At 42.6% G+C, this 19,272-nt stretch overlaps 1 protein-coding gene across 1 annotated transcript in view; it reads left to right on the top strand.

Moving 5' to 3' along the window:
* The first annotated feature begins 8,159 nt into the window (after positions 1-8,159).
* Positions 8,160-19,272, top strand: part of ANXA5 (annexin A5) — a 29,138-nt gene continuing 18,025 nt past the window's right edge. The window contains exons 1-3 of the mRNA XM_002815104.6: positions 8,160-8,370; positions 8,609-8,652; positions 18,919-19,003. Of these exons, the coding sequence (XP_002815150.2) occupies positions 8,644-8,652; positions 18,919-19,003 (94 nt within the window). The 5' untranslated portion in view covers positions 8,160-8,370; positions 8,609-8,643. The remainder of the gene's footprint in view (positions 8,371-8,608; positions 8,653-18,918; positions 19,004-19,272) is intronic.

Genomic DNA, 19,272 nt, shown 5'->3' with positions numbered 1-19,272 from the left:
CATTTTCATCGGCATCCTTGGCAACATCCTTTATAATAAACTAGTAAAAGTAAGTAAATGTTTTCCAGAGTCTTGTGAGCCATTATAGTGAATTATCAAACCTGAAGAGTAGCTTGTGGGAAGTCCCAATTTATACTACAGGTGACAACTTGGTTCTTGTGACAGGCATCTGAAGGTGAGGCAGCAGTCTTGTGGGGTGTGCATTAACTCCAGATAGTTAGTGTCATAGTTTACTTGTAGGACATCCAGTTTGTGTCTGGAGAGTTGGAGAATTGCTAAATGTGAGGATAAACTCCACACATTTGGAGGCATAAGTGTTGCATGAGTAGAAAAAAGTTATTTTTTTCTTTAGAAGACTGAAGTCAGGGTTCTCCAGAATAACAGAAGCAATAGGATATGGAGATACATACATAATGAGGTATATTATAAGGAATTGCTCTCATGATTATAGAGACTAAGAATTCCCACTGTCTACCATCTGTGAGCTGAAGACCCAGGGAGCTGATGGTAAAATTCTGAGGCCTGAGCCTGAGAGCCTGAGAGCTGATGATGTGTGGATTCGTGTTCAAGTCTGAAGGCCTGAGAAACAGGAGTGCTGAGGGTAGGCATGAGCCACTGCGCCCAGCCCAAAATTTTTTTTTTTTTTTGAGGTGGGATCTTGCTCTGTCACCTAGGCTGAAGTGCAGTGGCAATCACAGCTCACTGCAGCCTTGAACACTTGGGCTCAGGCGATCTTCCTGCCTCAGCCTCCCAGGTAGCTAGGGCTTCAGGCATCTACCACCACGCCTGCCTGATTTTTAAAATTTTTATTTTAATTTTTATGAACAGGGTCTCCCTATGTTGCCCAGGCTGGCCTCGACCTTTGGGCTCAAGTGACCCTCCTAGCCTTAGCCTCCCGAGTTTCTGGGATTACAGGCACAAGCCACTGATCCTGGCTAATTTTAGATTTTGAGTGGGATGGATGGGGACTGAATCATCAGCATGGAAAATGAAGGTGGGATTTAGTGTTGAGAGCTTTGGAAGAAAAAAAAGGGGTGAGAAATTTAAACTCATCTTCTTGTTATTTTTAGGCATTAAACAAGTCAGCACATTTAATCTTAAACAACATTCCAAATAAGGAAAAATCAAATCATCATCCAAGGTCATACACTAGTTAAAATCATAAAATAAAACTTAACCTAACCAGGGATGAGTTCTTTCTGGAATTTAGAATGCTGTCTGAGAATACATTTATTCCCCTGGCAAAGTTCTCTCTTATAAAATTTCCTTTTAACTCTTTTTCATATCTCATTTCATAGCCTTCTTAATATAAGTAGTTTGCAGTTAATAGCAAACTTCGTTTAAAAAATCCAATAACCCTATACTATAATGCATTGAATGCATTCATATATACATTCACTCATCCATTCAAAACATTTCATGAGCAGTTACTTAGTGCTCATGAGTTTTTTTGTTTTGTTTTGTTTTGTTTTTGAGATGGAGTCTTGCTCTGTCTCCCAGGCTGGAGTGCAGTGGTGGTACAATCTCGGCTCACTACAACCTCCGCCTCCTGGGTTCAAGTGATTCTCCTGCCTCAGCCCCCGAGTAGCTGGGATTACAGGTGTGCACCACCACACCTGGCTAATTTTTGTATTTTTAGTAGAGACAGGGTTTTATCATGTTGGCCAGGCTGGTCTCGAACTCCCGACCTCAGATGATCCGCCTGCCTCAGCCTCCCAAAGTGCTGGGATTACAGGTGTGAGCCACCATGCCTGGCCTGGTGCTCATGAAATGTTTTGAATGGATGAGTTAATGTATTAATATGTGCACTGTGCTAGGTGTTGGGGATTCAGCAATAAACAAGAGATGCAGGATGCTTGTCCTTTTATAAGCATGCTTAGTATTTTTATTGCTTCTTCTTCTCTCTTTCTCTTTCTCTTTTATTTTATTTTTTTGAGACAGGGTCTCACTCTATCTCCCATGCTTGAATGCAGTGGCACGAACTCAGCTCACTGTAGCCTTGACCTCCTGGGTTCAAGTGATCCTCCTACCTCAGCCTCCCAAGTAGATAGCTGGGACTTCAGGTGTGTGCCATTACACCTCCCTAATTTTTGTATTTTTCGTAGGGATGGGGTTTTGTCGTGTTGCCCAGGATGGTCTCGAATTGATGAGCTCAAGTGATCCACCTGCCTCAGCTTCCCAAAGTGCTGGGATTACAGATGTGAACCACCATGCCCAGCCTTTACTGCTTCTTTTATTAATAGTGTTGAGAATCTCAATCACACCTAAAAATTCTGCATGGAAGTTTCCTATGAGATATTCTAATTGTCTATCCAAGATCTACATTCCAGTGTCCTGCTAGGAAAGTTGATTTAGATTTTACTGGATAAATACAAATGTTTTTAATAAAAACAATGGAAAGACATCTAAAACTGAAAATCTCCTGAGGAGTCTCTGCTTTTAATTTCTTGGTGAGCACATGGATCTCAATAAGGGGATAGTTAGCACCGTTGGCTCAGGATGAGTTTCTGAAAGATACCTGGGCCTGTTGCTATGTCTGAATGTGTCCCTCTCAAATGGATATGTTGAAATCCTCACCTCTAAGGTGATGGCACTAGGGGTAGGGCCTTTGGGAGATGATTAGGTCATGGGAACTCCACTTCATGATTAAGATTAGTGCCTGCTATGGTTTGAATGTGCCCTCCAAAGTCCATGTTTTAGAAACTTAATCCTCAATGCAACAGTGTTGAGAGGTGGGCCTTTAAGAGGTGAGTAGGTCATGAGGGTTCTGCCCTCCTGAATGGGAGTGGGTTAGTTATCTCGGGAGTCAGTTCCTGATAAAAGGGATGAATTTGGTCCCCTTTCTGTTGGTCTCAAGTGCTTGGTTTCCCTTCTACCTTCTGCCTTCCTCCACAGGATGATATAGCATGAAGGCCCTCAGCAAATGCTGGTGCCATGCTCTTGGACTTCCCAGTCTCCAGAACTGTGAGCCAAATAAACTTCTGTTCTTTATAAATTACCCAGTGTGTGGTATTTTTATTGCAGCAGAAAAGGGACTAAGAGTGCCATTAAAAAAGAGACCCCAGAGAGTTAGCTAGTCTCTTCTGCCATGTGAGGTTACAGTAAAGATGGCTGTCTATGAGGAAGCAAGCCCTCACCTGACCCCAAATCTGTGGAACCTTGATCTTGGACTTTCCAGGCTTCAGACTGTGATAAACACATTTCTGTTGTTTATAAGCTACTCACTTGATGCAATTTTGTTATGGCAGCCTGAACACACTAAGAGACCTATTTTCTCCAGGGACACTACAACCACTTTAAATCTAAAGAGCAAGAATGGGGAGCCACTAGAATAAAGCTACATTCCAGTATCACTGCTGGGATGTAGAGATGATGGTGGAAAAAGACTTGGCAGAGCCCACCGAGGAAGGCAGCCCCACCTCTAATCTTACCCTGGGAGTTTAAGACATGAATGAGTTGAGGCCAGATAGGTGACTTGAATTAAATTCCAGGTGATGGTTTTACAGTTGTTGGCACCAGCAGATGGGGATCAGAGGGCCTGCATGTGGAGAGAAGGGTAGAGGGTGGGGGTCTAGGCTAGTTGTATGTTGATAGGGGCCATTGATGGTAGACTCTGGATGAGGAAAAATAGGTGGGCAGAAGGGGGAATGGCACCAGGAAGCATCAGGTTGGCCCCAAGGGTTGGACCTGCCATCTCTGAGAGACTGGCTGGCAATAGGTCCTGCTGCAGTGGAGCAGTGGGTCCAGAGGAGGTTATTTTTGCTTTTAATATGAAGGCGGGTCTTTAATAATCAGAACAGGAGCTGAGAATGATGGTGAGGGTTTCTGAAAGAAAAAAGAGCCACGGGGGGATGGAATCAACCCTTTTTCACAATTTGTTAGGCAGTTTCACAAATTAACTTATTTGAAACTAGCCTCTACTCTAGATAAGGAAGCCAAGGATCAGAGAAATCACATAATTTGTCCAAGTCACATCCCTAGGGATTTGAACTCAACTGTCTCTGTCTTCAGAGAGTGTGCTTTTTCCAGATCTTGCCTGGAAGACATGATGTTCCTTCTTTCCCTTTGTATCTAGCCCCTACCTTACTCCTCAGCCACTCTCTCTTGTTTCTTCTGCTTCACGCAATTCATTCTCCTGCCATCTTTTCTTCTTCTTTAACTGCCATAATTTGCAACAGATATATTTATTAAACAAAATCAATTTTTAAAGTAGACTGGTTGAAAATGTTATAATTTTCTAAAAAACAATGTTCCAATTCCTCTAAAATTAAAGAAGAGTTGTTTTGTACTTATTTATAAAAAGCCTGTAACTCATTTTCTTTTCTTTATGTGTCATTATAATCAAGGGAAACAGTAGGGCCATGAATATATGATCAAAATATTAGAGTTGAGAGATGTAGAAACTAAAACACAAAGAAGCTCAGCAACTTATTTACAATAAATTGGCTAGTTCCTGAATGATCCAAATAATTGAGAGAAATAGGGAAAATCCTGAGTTAACAAATAAATAGAGTTTCAAGAGTATGTTAGTAAATTAGTTCTCTGGCATTTGATATATTTCTCTAATAAAAAGAAAATTGATGTGACCTGAGTGTCTCATAGAAAACAGCTGAAACTGATTATTTATATCTAAGAATAGTATTAAAAAACTCCCCAAAATTATTATGTAGTACTTATAATGAACACAACACAAAGACACTACACTGAGAAAGAAGGACTTTAATTTTTAAATGTATAAGAAGAGAAAGTTTAATTAGAAAGATGAAAGAGTTAACTGGCGAATCTGGCAGAGATTCTAAAGATGACATTTGGACACTGATAAAGGCCATTGGGGGATGAATGACGGACACTTGTTTTTAAGAGTGTGAAAGCTGTCTTTATCAAAATGGAGTCACTTGTGTTAAAAAACAAGACAAATCCCTGACAAATGGCTGGGGAAGGCCATGAAGGGAGGGTTCTAATACATAAATGCCTGACAACAAGAACTACTGAAAAATACTGCAAAAACCACAACTTTGGACAAAGGCCATTGCAACCACACACACACACACACACACACACACACACACACACACACACACACCCCCAAAGAGAGAGAGAGAGAAAGAGAACTTCTGCGGAGACATCTGCCCAGCAACTGCCTGTACAACATTAGACTGGTGCCACTCTAGTTATTGATTACTGTAGCCAAGGATAATTATCTCAAAAACAATGATGTAATCTTCCTTCTTCCTTGAAAAACCTTTGCCTTCCTTTACCTCCCTGAATACACAAAATAGTTTAATATGGCACACATATTCCCATTGCAATGCCCATTCCCAAATAAATATCATTTTCTTTTAGAAAGTCTCCCTCTCTGTTTGTTATTAGGCTGACAAGAGGTAGTGAAAGAGATTTCCTGAGTGCCTATCATTTATATCACTCAGTAGTTAAGAACATCAGTTGTTCAAAATCCATCAATTAAATACACAATTCAAAGCAGAATGTTTATGTGGCAATCTCTTTATTCTAAATAAGTCGCTGAGCTTCTTTGTGTTTTAGTTTCTACATCTCTCAACTCTAATATTGTACCTTCCACTCCAGCCATTTTAGACAGTTCAAATCACACAGACACAGAGATACCTTCCTTCTTTTGGTTTTGCAGTTCACTTCACCAGACCACCCTTTCTCCCCTTCATAGTTTGATAAAATATCCTCTCTCAAAAGCCTAATCCAAATGCTATGTCAACCATTTGACAAAATATTAGCTCTTTCCTCTGAAACTAATTGCATTTTGATTGCATTCTAGGAATTTCTTTCATGATTTATAGTCTCTCATTGTAGTGTTTGTATACATGCTTTATCTATAATATTAAAGTGCAAACTCTTAGGTATGGCCTTTCCACAGGTGCTCAGTGTATAGTTGTCAATACAATTAAATTGTATCAATTTAGGTTTCTGTTCAAGGCTTCTCAGAAATGGCTTCATATCACCTTTGCAAAATAAGTGTTCCCTTCTTTTCCATTCCCTAGCCTTTATTTTCTTTATATCACACATCACACAGGACATATTAGATATTTGTTTATTGTTTGTTTCCTCCACCAGAATGTATGACCTATGAGGGCAGGGCCTTTGTTTCACTTACCGTGTTTACCCCAGCGCCTAGATCTGTGCCTGCTCCAGAGTAGGAGTTGAATAAACTGATATTACCGGAAGTGAAAGAAATGCTACCTGGAGTACTTCAAGACTCTGAGTCCAATAACTCATCGATTTTGTCAGTATTTAGCTGCAGGACATAGAGCAAGTCACTAACCCATGATGAGTCTCATGTCCCTGTAAAATCAATGATTGTTAAATACAGGATCTCTGAGGTCCTGTTTAATTCCATTAATGTGAGAGTAGAAAGTGAGAGAAGCAAACTGAGTTCAAGTGGATGTGGGTGAGAAAAAAGAATGCTCTAGGCAAGATTAAAGGTCCTGCTTTTGGTGCAGGGCAGAGAGAAAGTAGAAAAGCTGGAGCAACGGAGACAGATGCTCAGAAAACGGCTGCCTTCAGATATATTAATACCTGTAAAGAAAACCCGGGGGAGGTGCTGACTTGGGGAGAGCCTGAGGCTGAGTAGACAGCTCGGCTGGTGGAGAGGAGGCTCCCAGAGGAAAGGCAACCCGCCAGTGGGGTGGGGGTGATGGGGTTGGCAAGCTCCACAAATTTTGCAATTTTTGCCTCCTTTTCCAGAGAACAACCACTCTGTTGTGACTTTGTCAGGGCTGGAATAGGCATGTGGTTCACACGTGAAAGCGAATGAGAAGTTCTATACAAAGAACCACATTTGCTGTCCATTTAATTTATTCTTCCTCATTCTCAAAGAAGACTAGATCCTCATCTCTTACCCTTAACCTCCACGTTGAGAAGCACTTTGCACTTCCCATTCTAGCATATGTCTACAACACTGCATCTAGTGTCGCAAACTTGTCCTCTTGCCCCCTCTGCCCTGGCACCTTCCCTCCCCACACCAGTAAGTCTGAGAAAGTCACTGTGTCTTCTACTTTTCCTTTTCCAGCATATGGAGACAAAAGTGATTATATCCTGGATGCTAATCCGCCATGTTGACCTTTAATAACCCCAGTCCCATGAATACCTCCTGATTCCTAGGATTTTTTTTTTTAGCTGTCCTTAGCATAAGAACATGTCAACTTTGATGCTATTGCCCACATTGTAGGCTATGACGCATACGGCATTCTCACCCGTTCTGGAGGGCTGCCTTTAATTGTCTTGCACAGAGCAGTATACTCTTTCCTTACGGTATATAAGGCCAGGGTCTGGGGAGTAACAGTGCAGAAATTCATCTGCTTGCCGCCGCCCAAGGCCACGCTTCCGTCTACGATATCCTCCAATAACACACCTATTACTTACAGACTGGATTTGTCTGTCTTGTTCTTTGGTTTCTTGGCTCCTTCGCGTTTGGGGGCTGCTTTGCATATAAAGCCCTTTCACAGAACACAGCACCATGCTAGTACAATACGCTGTAGATTCTCCCTTCCTCCCCCTCTCTCTCATATACTCATATATTTTATGTTGAACCAATATGAGGCATTACTCAAATTTAAGTCATATTAAAGTTCTAGGCTAGTTTTGAAAACAAACTGATTGGAAGCAGAGGTCTTCAAATACCCCACATATGCTACTAGAAGGCTGTACATTTAAGAGAGGGCCATCTAGGAAGCAATAATAGGCATTAAAACAACAACAACAACAACAAAACAAAACAGAAACAAAAACAACTTGGGAAACGGCCCTCCCTTCACGTTTTTTCTATCCCATCGACAAAGGCGCGCTGTCCTTAGCTGCGATGATTTTGTCTCGCCTCCAAAAAGACGCCCACGCACTGCTATGTTGAGTACCCGAGTGAGGCTACGGTTCCTGCGGTCACAGAGGGCAGGGAAGCTCAAGCACCTCCAAAACCACCAGCCCCGGACAGCTCCGCACCCCCTTCCCGCGGCGCGAGGACAAGAGGTCCCCGGGGCCCTCGGGGGAGCGGGGCCCCCTCCTGGTTCCAGCAGCGCTGCGGCTGCGCCCCACCCAGGCCCGTGAGACCAGCTGGACAGTCCGCGCCGCGGGAGACCGACTGGGACGAGCAGCGACCCACGCAGGCGCGCTGACAGGGGCGGGCCCGGCTGGCGCGGCCGGCCTGCGGTTGAGGCCCTGGCGGGGGTGGGCCGGGCCAAGCCGGGCAGGGCCGGGGCGGGGCCGCTGGCGTTTCCGTTGCTTGGATCAGTCTAGGTGCAGCTGCCAGATCCTTCAGCGTCCGCATCTCGGCGTCGCCCAGCGTACTGTCTCCCGGCTCTCCGCCGCTCTCCCGGGGGTTCGGGGCACTTGGTTCCCACAGTCTGGGTGAGTGGTCGCAGCCCGGGGAGGGGGCTCCTTCTGGAGAGGGGAGCGGGGTCGCGGGGCACTGGATTCGCGCGGACGCTCGGCTGAGAGCTGTCCCGGTAGCTGCGAGAGGGCGGGTCGTCCCCGTGGCGGGGCCCTCCGGGCTGTCTGAGCGCCGCCGGGTCCCCGCGGACCTGCGCTTGGGGAGGGCGCGAGTTGCGATTGGCGCGCTAAGCCCGAGGTTTCTTCTCTTTTGCAGTCCTGCTTCACCTTCCCCTGACCTGAGTAGTCGCCATGGCACAGGTAAGGCCGTGCGCCCCGCACTGCGCTGGATTTGCCCACAACTTTGTATGCTGCGACGAGGGACTTTTAGGATTTGTCTGAAAGCCAAAAAGTTTAGGAGGAAACGGAACCTGCTTTGGGGACATCGCTTCCACCTTTCTTGTTCCCCCTTTGCTTCCCTGCCCCCTTTCGTGTGTCCCGGTTCTTCCCGCTGAGCGCCCTCCGGAACCAGCACCGACGCCGCCAAGCTGCCTTCGCGCGCAGCGGCTGGTGACGTGGCCGAGTTTGTGTGCGCTCCCTTTTCGTGAGTGAATGTGTAAAAGTGGGCCTTCCCCAAAATCCAGAGAGTAGCTCAAATTAGAACCAGAGCAAGAACAGCTCATAGTGGTCATGTGAGGCGAACGCATTCCACCCCCCCGCCGCCCCCCGACTTCCTTTATTTTTTTTCCGCAAAGTTTTCTGTATTTTAGTACTGTGATTGAGCATTGGCTTTTTCCAGTTGCTCAGCTCAGTTTTACTAAAACTGTAAGGTTGTAGGCTCTGATTTTTTTTTTTTTAATCCAAAAGATTAAACACAAGCGCTGTTTTTCTTAAGCAATGAACTCGTGGAACGAGTTCTCAATTGAATTTGCCTTGGGACTGTTTCAGAAATTGATAATCTACTACAGGCTTTCTTTATTGTTTTTTTTTTTCCTTTTTTTTTTGAGACGGAGTCTCACTCTGTCGCCCAGGCTGGAGTCCAGTGACGTAGTGATCTCGCTCACTGCAACCTCTGCCTCCCGGGTTCAAGCAATTCTTGTGTCTCAGCTTCCCAAGTAGCTGGGATTACAGGCGCCCCACCACGCCCAGCTAATTTTGTATTTTTAGTAGAGGCGGGGTTTCACCGTGTTGGCCGGGCTGGTCTCAAACTCCTTGCCTCAAGTGATCCTCCCGCCTCGGCCTCAGGACTGTAATCCCACTGCGCCTGGCTTCTTTACTGTTATTAATGTTTATCAAAAATGTAGGAAAGAGAAGATAGTTTAAGGTCTTTAAATATTGACCATGTTATACAGTCTTTTGTGAATAAGATATCAGGGCTTAAAAACTCCAAAACTGATTTCACAGATCTTGTCAATCTAACTGGCTTGTCAGAGTCCAGATAGTTTTTTTTAAACAAGTGTTTTAACTGCTAAAACAATGCTCTCTCTTATTTATAGTTCACTTTTTATCAGATTGACTTATAAAAATTGAAAAAGGTTTCTTGGTCCTTTCCAAGTGAAAATGGGAGGATTAAGATGAGTTGATTACTTTATTAAACTTACGCAGTGATCCCATTCTTACCTCCTCTTTTGCACTTAAATGTTACAGTAAACCAATTCTCATATTACTTCAAGTGGAAAGTTTGGTTTAAGTTCTTCTCCACAGAAAGGATACTTTTATGTGAAATTAACTTTCCTGAGTAATATTTTTCCTATCTTGATATGCTGATGTGGTGATGTACATGAAGATTTAACAAGCATCGAATAATAATTCCCTCTATCTTTGCTCATTTGGCAGTTTCTTGAATCTCTTGTAAGTTCCCCAGTGATGTCTGAGGGTCCATCAATTCCTTTTCATTATGTAGACTGTTTACCCAAATAGTGTAAGTGAACACATTTTCCAGTTGTGGACATTAATTTTAATAATTTCAAAGAATGATTAGTATCATAAAGGCCGTGTGTATACAAAACCTAAGAGAATGGTGGTTTGCATATAAAATTATGTACCTGAGCCCTATGACAATATAACACCAAGACTGTTTTCTATCAAAACTACAGCTTTTACTCATCATAAAAGTTACAAGTAATGTTTTAAAAAAGATACAGAGTGTTAAATTTTGCTCTAGTTTTGTTACTAGTTATTTTTGGAAATCATGCAAGTAAAACATTTTGTTAAAATATTTAGTATTGGCCAGGCATGGTGGCTCATGACTGTAATCCTAGCACTTTGGGAGGCCGAGGCACGCGGATCACGAGGTCAGGAGTTCGAGACCAGCCTAACCAACATGGTGAAACCCCGTCTCTTCTAAAAATACAAAAATTAGCTGGGCGTGGTGGTGCACAACTGTAATCCCAGCTACTCGGGAGGCTGAGGCAGGAGAATCACTTGAACCCGGGAGGCGGAGGTTGCAGTGAGCTGAGATCCCGCCGCTGCACTCCAGCCTGGGCAATGGAGTGAGACTACGTCTCAAAAAAAAAGTTTAGTATTAAAGTTGGGTGCGGCGTCTGAGCAGTAAGAATGTCATGAAGGCAAAACTAGGCTACGTAATTGTTCATTAGAAGCTTCATGAACATCAGAATTTTTTTTTGTTTATTTTTTATTTATTTTTTATTATATATATATTTTTATTATACTTTAAGTTCTAGGGTATGTGTGCACAACGCCCAGGTTTGTTACATATGTATACATGTGCCATGTTGGTGTGCTGCACCCATTAACTTGTCATTTACATTACGTGTATCTCCTAATGCTATCCCTCCCCCCTCCCCCCAGCCCACAACAGGCCCCGGTGTGGATGTGTGATGTTCCCCTTCCTGTGTCCAAGTGTTCTCATGAACATCAGAATTATCTCTATGGTATATGTTTAAGTTACAAGGTTTGATCAGAAATATTTTCGGTTGGTTTAAAATTATTATAATAATTTTAAAAAGCCCTGTGCCGAGCAAGCAGGATAAATGTAAATAAATAAATTTGAGATGAAGCCCCTTCCAGTGGAGCTGACTGGATATTGATTGCATCTTTTCATGCCATTCGTTTTTTAAAGTCAGGTCTCTCTGGAGCTAATGATCACTTTTGGGATCTTAGATCCGGGTTACCTGTTTACCCATGGCCTGTGCTGCTCCTGGTGGTCTCTCTCAGTTCCTTATCTGTTTAACTCTTAAGTTCATTTTGGCTGCTGAGAAAGAACTAGATCCAAAACTGCTTGGCTGCTTTGCAAGCCACTGAGCAATTCACTGGCATTCAGCAAACCCTGATTTCCTTATGTAATATCCAGTTCTCCTTGGAAGGCCTACGTAGGTGATCAAGCTAGTTACAGGCAGGCAGTCCAGCTTTCTTCTTTTAATGACTTAGAAGTTCAAAATGGTAGAAATATAACAGTGCTTTTATGGCATAGATTCATTCCTGAAATACATTTTATTCATATAACCTTCATACTATTCTAAAATTTCACAAATGCATCTGTTTTTTAAAAATTAGGGCTCCTAAGACCTTTGCTTTAAGTACTTCTTAGACCCAGTCTTTCAGTTTAGTTAATTTACATAATATGTAAACATATCATCAGTTGATTAATTGCGAGGAATTATACTCCTGGCTTCATTTCTTTGGACACTAGTTTTTTGTTTTTTTTTTTCCTCCCCCGAGATGGAGTCTCGCTTTCTTGTCCAGGCTGGAGTGCCGTGGCGCAATCTCAGCTCACTGCAACCTCTGCTTCCTGGGTTCAAGTGATTCTCTTGCCTCAGCCTCCCGAGTAGCTGGGATTACAGGCATGTGCCACTACACCTGGCTAATTTTTGTATTTTTAGTAGTTATTTAGTAGTATTTAGTGTACTTAGTTTCGCCATGTTGGCCAGGCTAGTCTCGAACTCCTAACCTCAAGTGATCCGTGTGCCTCGGCCTCCCAAAGTGCTGGGATTACAGGCATGAGCCACTGCGCCTGGCCGGACATTAGTTCTTAACTGTTCTCTTTTTCATCCATGCATGCATTCATGAATGTATGAGGCTTTTGCATTTTCACTGTGTGCCAAGTATTGTTAAAAATGAGCGCAATGGGAAATGGATCTAAGATTTATTGATATAATAGATGCATTGCCAAGTCTTTTGTGTGCATTATTTAGTCCTCATAACATAGTTTTGGAAATAGGTATTACTATTTTTGTTTCACAGAAGGGGAAATTGAGGTTACTTAGCTGGCATTCTTTGTATGGGACAAAGGAGGGAAGCCATTATACAGAGAGGCAACAACAGCAAATAAATACTTAGGGGTGTGAAAGAGTTTGGCATGATGGAGTGAAACTGCAGTGAGGTATGGAAATCAAGCTCTGTCTTGGAAGGGATAGAACTTTTCAACTGTTATTCATGGAATGCCCAATGGAACAATTTGGTAAAAGAGCATACTCTCCTCTGACCTCCAATGTGAACTCATGGGAGGCCAATGCCACCTGCTCACTTTAACTCACTCAAGACATCACTGGACTTATTCTTGGGCAACTTATAGGAGCACACAATTTAACTTCCCATTTTATTGGTGTTTGCCAAGGGAAGTCATTCTTCCACTGGTAAAGAGACACAACATTAAACACAGAGCATTAAAGAAATACACAACAAAATTTAAATCATTTTACAAATCTTCACTCTGTTATCAAAACCTTCTTTTCTACCACGATGCAAACAACTTAGTCTGTTCTCCAGTGATTTTTTTTTTCCCTTGCATTTGATTTTAAGAAACAGGTCAAAGGTGGTAGGATGGATAGACAAATGGAAAGAAGCAAAAACAAGTAAGATAGAGCATGGAAAGGAAAGGAAATTACACAAAAGTAAGCAATAGGCCAGTTCGAGTTTAACACTTTGAACTGTATCATTCACCTTTTCTGAGTTGGGATTAGAGCAAGGGTTAGGATTGGGGGTTGAGAGCATATCTCTGACCTCTGATGTGTTTGTAGTCCTCAGTCTTCTTGGAGGTCCTAATTTTTTCCCTGATATTTATTTTGCTTTGCAGCTCAAAGCATAATCAGGTCACACTGACATTTCCCTCTCTTATGCCCTTCTTATTTTTTTCTTAGTACAGTGATAAATAATTTATTTTCTCATTAGCGGGAACCATTATTGGAGGAAATATTAACGGGCCTCTAATACGTACATAAGATAGGGCCCTAGTGTACGTACATGGAGTGGGGAGGCAATTGTCTTCCCAGCTTACTGTTTTTTGGAGTGGCTCCAAGGTCTTTGGAAACCTGGGCCTCAGAAGAACCACCCTTAAAAATCACTGCATAGCAGCTTAGCAGTTGCTCAGCTTGTGGTTTGCTTCATGATTTCCAGCTCCTAGTTAATATTACGTGGAATGCTGGAGGTGGGGGGGTGCGGTATTTGAGTAAATATTGATTATATGGAACTGGAGTACAAAGAGAGTTTAGTCCTTTTCTGTGTCTTCAGGAAGGCTTTATTTAAAATGTTCCAGACAGGTGAATACTTTCTCATCTTTAAACTTGAAATTGTTATTTATGTCTAAGTTCTGTGTCTAGAAAAGCAACCCTTCCCTTGTTGTTTGGTTGGTTTTATTCATTTTATTTTGGCATACCTAGTCCTTGCGGGTAAAGAACTTTTTCATTTAGAGAAAAAAAAGCCAACAAAATTATAGACCTAAAGAATGGATATTTTTGAAGGTGAGAATTAAAAGAGTGAATTGTATATTTCGGCCAAGTATTATCTAAGAATATATTATAATTCTCTTCGTAAGGCATTGGTGGTAGCAGATAAAGGGAATTGAAGATGAACTGAGGATGGGTGAATGGGTGAGGGAACAGTACCTACTTAAGAGTTGGCATTAATCTGGGTAAAGTGTGGGGACTCCAGGAAACAGGGGAAGCCCTCTTGAATGAGTCATTTAAAGTCACATTTGCAGACAGTTTTGTGTGGGCAGTGATGGGGTTTGCGCAGGATGTCCAAACAAGGGTTCTGCCCTTCTGACTCATTTCTCTGATTCACATCTGGTCTCTTAATACCGCTACGTGGCTTTGCTATCCTTGGTGGGTGACTCTGACTGTGTGGAATGTAGCAAAAGTGTTTCACAATTTCTAGAAAGCTCTCAAAAAGAGGACCAGCAGTTGTTTCTTCATACTTAGTAGGTGAGATTTTTAAGATGCTTTTCTTCATTCATCTTTCACCTAATTTCCTTCAGTCTCTGGTGTCAGATATCTTTTTTCTTTAGACAAATCCCTCATGTCTCTTCTGTTTCTAACCTCTCCCTGTTTTTAACCTCTCTGTCTCTCCAGAAGTTTCTTCATAGCCTACAAACCTTATCAAGCCTTTTTTTTTTTTTTCTTAACTGTGTTTTTAAAAGCCTGGTTTGCAAACTGTTGTTTCATTGAGATGGTCTTTCCCTCAGTTCATTCCTGAGTGTCCTATAGCCAGACTGTTAAACACCACCAAAGATCTCCTACAAATCCAGTGGACCCTTTCACTCTTAGCTCTTCCTTGACTTCCTGTGGTATTGGACACTGCCTCCTCTTTCTTTCCTCTTGGAACGTTTGCCTCCTTCAGCTTCCATGCCATCACCCTTCTTGGATTTTCTTCTTGCCTTTAGGAGTGCAGTGTAGCTTTATGGGTAAGAGCCCAGGAGCCAAGGTCCTGTGGCTTCAAGTCCCATCTCTGCTACTTGCTTGTTTGATGGTCATTTGGGTGACTCACTTGCTAAAACCTTTCTGAGCCAGTATGTTTCTTTGTCTGTAAGATGGGATTTCCCTGAGATGATCTATGTGAAGCTCTGTGCACGGTGCCTGGTGCATTGCTGCACTCAGCAGATACTAGCTGCCACTCTGATTGTAGGTCACCTTCCCTTTCCTCCTCCTCTGGCTCTTTCCACCCCATTAATATTGTCTTGCATGGTGGCCTCCTCCAGCTACTACCGGCGTATGCAGACAACTCGCAAGCCTACTATGGAGAAATGCAAAGTCAGCCATCCTCTTTCTCATCCAAAAAACAGAATCACCCTAAGTAGTTCCTGTCTACCTGGGGCCTGTTTCTGTCCCTGCCTTTGTTTAGGTCTTCCTTTCCTTCTTTGTGTTGTTAGTTTCTAAGCAGTCTTCTTGTCACTCTTGCACAGTCGGTTCCATCGTGTCCACTGATGCCAGACGCATATTGCTGTGCAGAGTTGACATTGTTCTTCCCTGCCTGAGTGTCCTCCAGTGGCTTCCTGTTGCCTACAGGATGAGGTCTGCACATTTTAGCATGGCTTTTATGCCCTTCCCCTCCCTTCACTGTGACCTTTCCCTTGTTTTTGTTTCAACCTTACTGCTTGTTCCAGTCTGTTGAAATACTTAGCTCTTTAGCCAAAGTACCAGATTGGCCTGGCAAATTCACAGGCAACTTTCAAGACTGTTTGGAATTTTTTTCCGAATTTTTTCTCTTTTCACACTTCCCAATATAGTCCTCTCAAATGTGCTCACATCGCCCTAATCCAGCCTCTGTGTGTACATATTCTACTGCACTTGATTAGTTATATGCCTGTCATTTCATACTTAACTTGAGGGATCCTGACTTTTAACTAGTAGTTAGTATAATACTTTGGACCGGGGAGACATTCAAAAGATGGTGAGTCAATGAGTAAAAAGACAGATGAACTGCAAGGGGCATTCAGTCCTAAGTGCTCACATTAAGAAAACTTGTGGAGTTTATTCATTTTTACAATGATACTGATCAATTTGAAGTGGTCTTATTAAAGAGAAGCTGTAACTTGATCTGAGAGAAAGAACTTTCCTAACCCAGGCTAATTTTGAGCATCGTCTTCTCAAATCTTACCAATTTCTCTTCTAAACTATAACTCCTTTTATGAAGTTGTCAGTATTCAACCATTCAGTTTCATATGGATTAAGGTATCGAATGAATGGCAGGGAATCTATTGGTCTTTATGTATCTGTGCTCCTTAGATGGGGTGGAAATGGAGACTAGCCTGGCTGTGGGTGGATTTCCCTCTTGGTGGAATGAACAGCTCTGGCTTAGTTTCATAACCTCTCCATGAGACAGGTGGGAGAGAGAGGCTCCCCTTCCCCTTTTCCTAGTTGGCCACAGTCCCTTGTTTAGCTGAGGCAAATAGGGAGTGAAAGCTGCTGCCAGTGGTGCTTTCAACAACCTGGGGCTGGGACATCAACCTGGAAAACACCTCTTTTTCTCTTGAATTATATTCTTTTGGCCTCATGATCATACCACTTGACTTAGGAGTTAAGGTCATGTGGGGCTTCATGAGGTCAGGTTTTCTGATAAGTTCTCTCATAGCTGCCCCTGTTCAGAGGAAAGAACAGTGTGTCTTCTCTGCTTGAACAAGGGTAAGGACTACTGTTGAAGAAAAAGTTATCCTGGTGGTAAGGAAGACCTCAGTCAAGAATATTACAATGTAAGTCATGACTATTACCACAGGGGAGAGAGATTAGGTTCAACTCTGAATACAGTGAAGACAATTGGGGATTTATATCTAACAAGCAGAGTGAGGTCGGTGCATGGGAAGTTACTAACAGGAAACATCAAGTTAGGGGGACTCGTGCTAAACTGACTTAATAGGATTCTTGCTGAAGGCAGGCCAGGATGATCAGATGTTGGGGGAGGGGATGAGGAAATTGATCAGATATAGAGGGTGCCTTAGTTCACTGGGCTGCTGTAACAGAATACTATATACTGGGTGGCTTATAAAGAAAGAAATTCATTTGTCAAAGTTTTGGTGACTGGAAGTCTCAGGGTGCCAGCATGGTTGGGTGTGGTGAGGGCTCTCTTCTAGACATTATTGTAGCCTCACATGACACAGCAGAGAGAAGCAAGCTGTCTCCAGATTCTTACAAGGATGCTGATCTCATTTTGGGGGCCCTGCTTTCATGACTTCATCTAATTCTAATTATCTTGCAAAGGCTCTACCTCCTATTTACTGTCATGTTGTGGGGTAGGGTTTCAACATATGAATTTTGAGGGGACACAGATACTCAGTTCATAACAGAGGGTGATCAGATACCAAAAGTAGGGGTATCCTCCTTAAACTGACTTCGCAAGCTTCTTGCTAGGCAGGCAAAGGAGGCCCAATGACAAGGACTAGTTGAGAAGAGGGCTCAGGGGGGCCTGTTCAAAGTGCGGACAAAGGGAGAGTCTTTGTCATTATCTCCTGGATCCATGAGTGCCACTTTTTCAGGAAGGCTAATTTAGTGCCACTAAAGAGAGAAGACCACTGAACTGACCTTTGACACTGTGCCCTGGGGAAGTTCTTCACCATGGCTATCTCTCTCTGTTGTCGTCTTTTAAAATTTGATTAGTATTATGTTATTGTTGGCATATGCAACAATTGGAGGCTAAGATGGAAAAGAAGCTTTCCTCCTTTTTGGTGACTGTGCTTTCTTGCATTTATAATAAGACATGTAAGATTGTAAACCAGGCTAGCTTTATAGTCCTTTAGCTGTTTGTTTCTCAGTTTAGATGGTACCTAAGCAGGAGTTTTGAGGGAACGCAAAAACATTTATTGGTAAACTAAATTCTGGGAGCCTCCATTTAGCGTAAGATAAACATTTATGGCTCAATATTAATAAAGCCTTATGACTCTCAGGATCTAATGATATCACTAACTTTTTTTTTTTTTTTTTTTTTTTTTTTTTTGTGAGACAGAGTCTCTGTAGCCTGGGCTGGAGTGCAGTGGCGCGATCTCAGCTCACTGCAAGCTCCGCCTCCCAGGTTCACGCCATTCTCCTGCCTCAGCCTCCCAAGCAGCTGGGACTACAGGTGCCTGCCACCACGCCCGGCTAATATTTTTAGTAGAGACGGGGTTTCAACGTGTTAGCCAGGATGGTCTCGATCTCCTGACCTTGTGATCCGCCCGCCTTGGCCTCCCAAAGTGTTGGGATTACAGGTGTGAGCCACTGCGCCCAGCCGATATCACTAACTTTTTTTGAAATATGAAGATATTTTGGTTATTAGAAGCAGTGTATATATATGATAAAGTAATGTGTAACAGGAAGCTTTATGAAGAATGTCTTCCAATACACCTTTATAAAGTTCTAAATTCAAAGATTTTTATTCCTCTGGCACATGAACTATCATTTCAGGCTTTGCTGGGTTATCGTAAAGTCCCTAAGTAAGTATACAGAAACAGGACTTAGATCAAAAGGCACGTAACAAGAGCACTGCTTAGAATTGAGTACTCAGGATAGGGTATTAAGATTTAATGCGGGCTCAGTATGCTTGTAGATCAAAATGGTGTGAGACTTAATGGGAAGGGAACCTGCAAAGACGTGCCCTCTGTGAACCAGGAGGTGTTGGTGGAGTTTCGTCACAGAGAAGAGGGAGCCAGCCTTCCCACTGATGGTATTACAGGTGATCAGGATAGCTTCTGTGCTGAATCGGTCCTGCCAATTCCCATTGTAAATGGTTCCATTCCGAGTTCAAAAGGGGTCACAAATCTTATCAAATGGTAAATTTATTTAATGACTGAATATGATATATAGCAAGCGGCTTCCTGTTTGTGTTATGTACTTTGTCGTATTAGTCATGATATGAATAATACCACTGTGTTTCCTGAATTAGGTTCTCAGAGGCACTGTGACTGACTTCCCTGGATTTGATGAGCGGGCTGATGCAGAAACTCTTCGGAAGGCCATGAAAGGCCTGGGTAAATTTAGCTTCCTCTTTCTAAAGCAAATGTGATATTTGTTTTTCCAAACAAGTCATTAATTACAGTAAGACTAATTTTAGAATATTTTGATCTGAAATCTGTATGAGAAGAGATATGTTAAGATAACAAAATAATACTATAAACCAGAGTGTCCAGTCTTTTGGCTTCTCTGGGCCACATTGGAAGAATTGTCTTGGGCCACACATAAAATACACTAACAATAATGATAGCTGATGAGCTTAAAAAAAAAAAAAACACACACACAC

This window comes from Pongo abelii, chromosome 3 (assembly GCF_028885655.2).
Source record: "Pongo abelii isolate AG06213 chromosome 3, NHGRI_mPonAbe1-v2.0_pri, whole genome shotgun sequence".
In the NCBI taxonomy this organism is placed as follows: domain Eukaryota; kingdom Metazoa; phylum Chordata; class Mammalia; order Primates; family Hominidae; genus Pongo; species Pongo abelii.
Note: the sequence above shows the minus strand (reverse complement) of the source record. Positions and strands in the feature narration are given on the sequence as shown.